The 2418-nt window shown below is 43.4% G+C and overlaps 1 protein-coding gene across 1 annotated transcript; it reads left to right on the top strand.

The window, feature by feature from the left end:
- Positions 1-1583: 1583 nt before the first annotated feature.
- LOC110724361 (DNA damage-inducible protein 1-like) lies at positions 1584-2204 on the top strand (the record flags this gene model as incomplete). Its single annotated transcript, XM_021903783.1, has 1 exon — positions 1584-2204. A coding segment is annotated over one exon (621 nt), but the record flags the coding sequence as incomplete, so codon positions are not given.
- Between the last annotated feature and the right edge of the window lie 214 nt (positions 2205-2418).

Raw genomic sequence — 2418 nt, 5'->3', positions numbered from 1 at the left:
CTATCACCGCTCAGAATTTTGAATTGAAACCGCAGTTTATTCAATTCATATCCAATGATTCATTTGCTGGCACACCTCTTGATTGCCCAGTGAATCATATAGATGGTTTCTTGGAAAAGTGTGACACTATGAAGCTGAATGGTGTTACAGATGATGCTCTTAGACTTCGCCTTTTTCCATTCTCATTACGGGATAGGGCGAAGGAATGGTTAAGAGATGAGGGTTCTGGTTCCTTTGATACATGGGATAAACTAGTAAAAGCTTTTCTGGTCAAGTTCTTGGGACAAGAAAAGACTGCAAGATTAAGGAACGAGCTATCCACTTTCAGGCAATCAGATGAAGAATCCTTATATGACGCATGGAGGAGATTCAAGAGATTACAGAGACAGTGCCCTCATCATGGCATACCTGAATGGATGTTAATCCAAACCTTTTATAACGGTCTAACCCATGAATTCCGGATCTATATCGACGCCGCATCTGGAGGCTCCCTTTTAACTAAAAATCCAACCGAAGCAAAGGAGCTGGTTGAGAAGATGTCAGCCAATGACAACTATCACCCAGGCGGCCGAAATAGTGTCAAGAAAGGAGGTAAATTAGATGTTGATGCTCTAACTCTTTTAACTAGTTCTGTGCAGGCACTTTCAAGCAAGTTCGATAGATTACAAACTGGATCTTCTAATAATGTGCTAGAAACTTGTCAAATGTGTAATACTCAAGGTCACATCGCACCTAATTGCCCACGAAATTCGAATGAGGTATCAATTGAGGAAGCCAATGCCTTCTACAATTCCAACCCTAAAAGACCATACGATCCCCATTCTAATACTTATAATGAAGGTTGGAAGAATCACCCAAATTTCTCATACAAAAACACCCAGGCTCAGCAAAATCCACCTCCGCCCCCACCTCGAAACAACAATTATAATCCACCTGGTTTTCAACCAAGACCACCCCTAGTACAACAACCCATGCAACCTATGCAACCACTCCCTCAAAAATCCAATCTCGAACTAATGATGGAGAACTTCATCAACACCACAAATAATTCCATCCAACAGTTACAAGCCCAGAATAAGCTCATGGAAAATCAAATAAGCCAACTTGCTCATCAAGTCGGCCAATCTTCAAAAACACCAGGTACGTTTCCTGGCCAAACAGAGCAACCACAAAAGGGGCACATGAATGCTGTAATTTTAAGGAGTGGAAAACAGTTGGAAGACCTTCCCGTAAGGGAACCATCAACGATAGATATTGAGGGAATGAGTGAAAAACAGGGGATTTTGCAAAATTCTTCTTCGCCCGGTCAGACCGGGCAATGTCCGCCCGATCGGGCGCGAGAAGCAGTCGACGAAAAACAGGGGACTGTGCGAATTTCTTCTTCGCCCGGTCAGACCGGGCAAGGTCCGCCCGATCGGGCGCAAGAAGAAATTCCAGACAAACAGAAGAACATAAGCAGCTCTTCTTCGCCCGGTCAGACCGGGCAATCACTGCCCGACCGGGCGGGAGATCCAGACAGCCTAATTCCAAGGAATGATGTTCAAGAAAAGCCACGGGAACCGATCCCACCTCTCGCCCCATACATGCCAAGAGTCCCTTTCCCACAGAGGTTAGCCCAGGCTAAGTTAGAGAAAAAGTACGGTAAATTTCTAGACATCCTTAAGAAACTTCACATTAATATACCGTTCTTGGATGCAATTTCTGAAATGCCTTCTTATGCAAAGTTTTTGAAAGACATGCTATCTAACAAGAAGAAGCTTGCAGAGAATGCTACTGTTTCTCTAACTGCAGAATGTAGTGCCATTCTGCAAAACACTCTTCCTAAGAAACTAGGTGATCCAGGCAGCTATTCAATCCCAGTGAAGCTCGGAGATATAGAGATCAATAGAGCGCTATGCGATCTTGGTGCAAGTGTAAGCCTTATGCCGCTCTCCATCTGCGAAAAGCTTCAAATGGGTGAGCTAAAGCCTACAAGGATATCTCTGCAACTTGCAGACAGGTCAGTTAAATTTCCCCTCGGTATACTTGAAGATGTTCCATTGCGAGTTGGTAAATTCTTTATTCCATGTGATTTTGTTGTTATGGAAATGGAAGAAGATGCCCATGTCCCTATTATTCTTGGTAGACCATTCTTAGCTACTGCAGGTGCAATTATTGACATGAAGAATGGGAAAATAACATTTGAAGTAGGGGATGAGAAAATGGAGTATTCATTACTGAATGCTATGGGAAATCCGTCTATGGGTGAGACTATTTGTCAAGTGGATGTCCTCGATGATCTACAACAAGAACAACTTCCCCTGATCAAAAAGGAAGATGCTCTTGAAACGGTGTTGATAGGGAGTATCCATGATGAAGATTGGGAAGTAAGGGAGTACACGAGGCTACTAGAAGACGCAAAAGCTAATCCAATCATCG

The sequence above is a fragment of the Chenopodium quinoa genome, unplaced genomic scaffold, assembly GCF_001683475.1.
Source record: "Chenopodium quinoa cultivar QQ74 unplaced genomic scaffold, ASM168347v1, whole genome shotgun sequence".
In the NCBI taxonomy this organism is placed as follows: Eukaryota; Viridiplantae; Streptophyta; class Magnoliopsida; order Caryophyllales; family Amaranthaceae; genus Chenopodium; species Chenopodium quinoa.
This window is presented reverse-complemented; position numbering and strand designations above follow the sequence as displayed.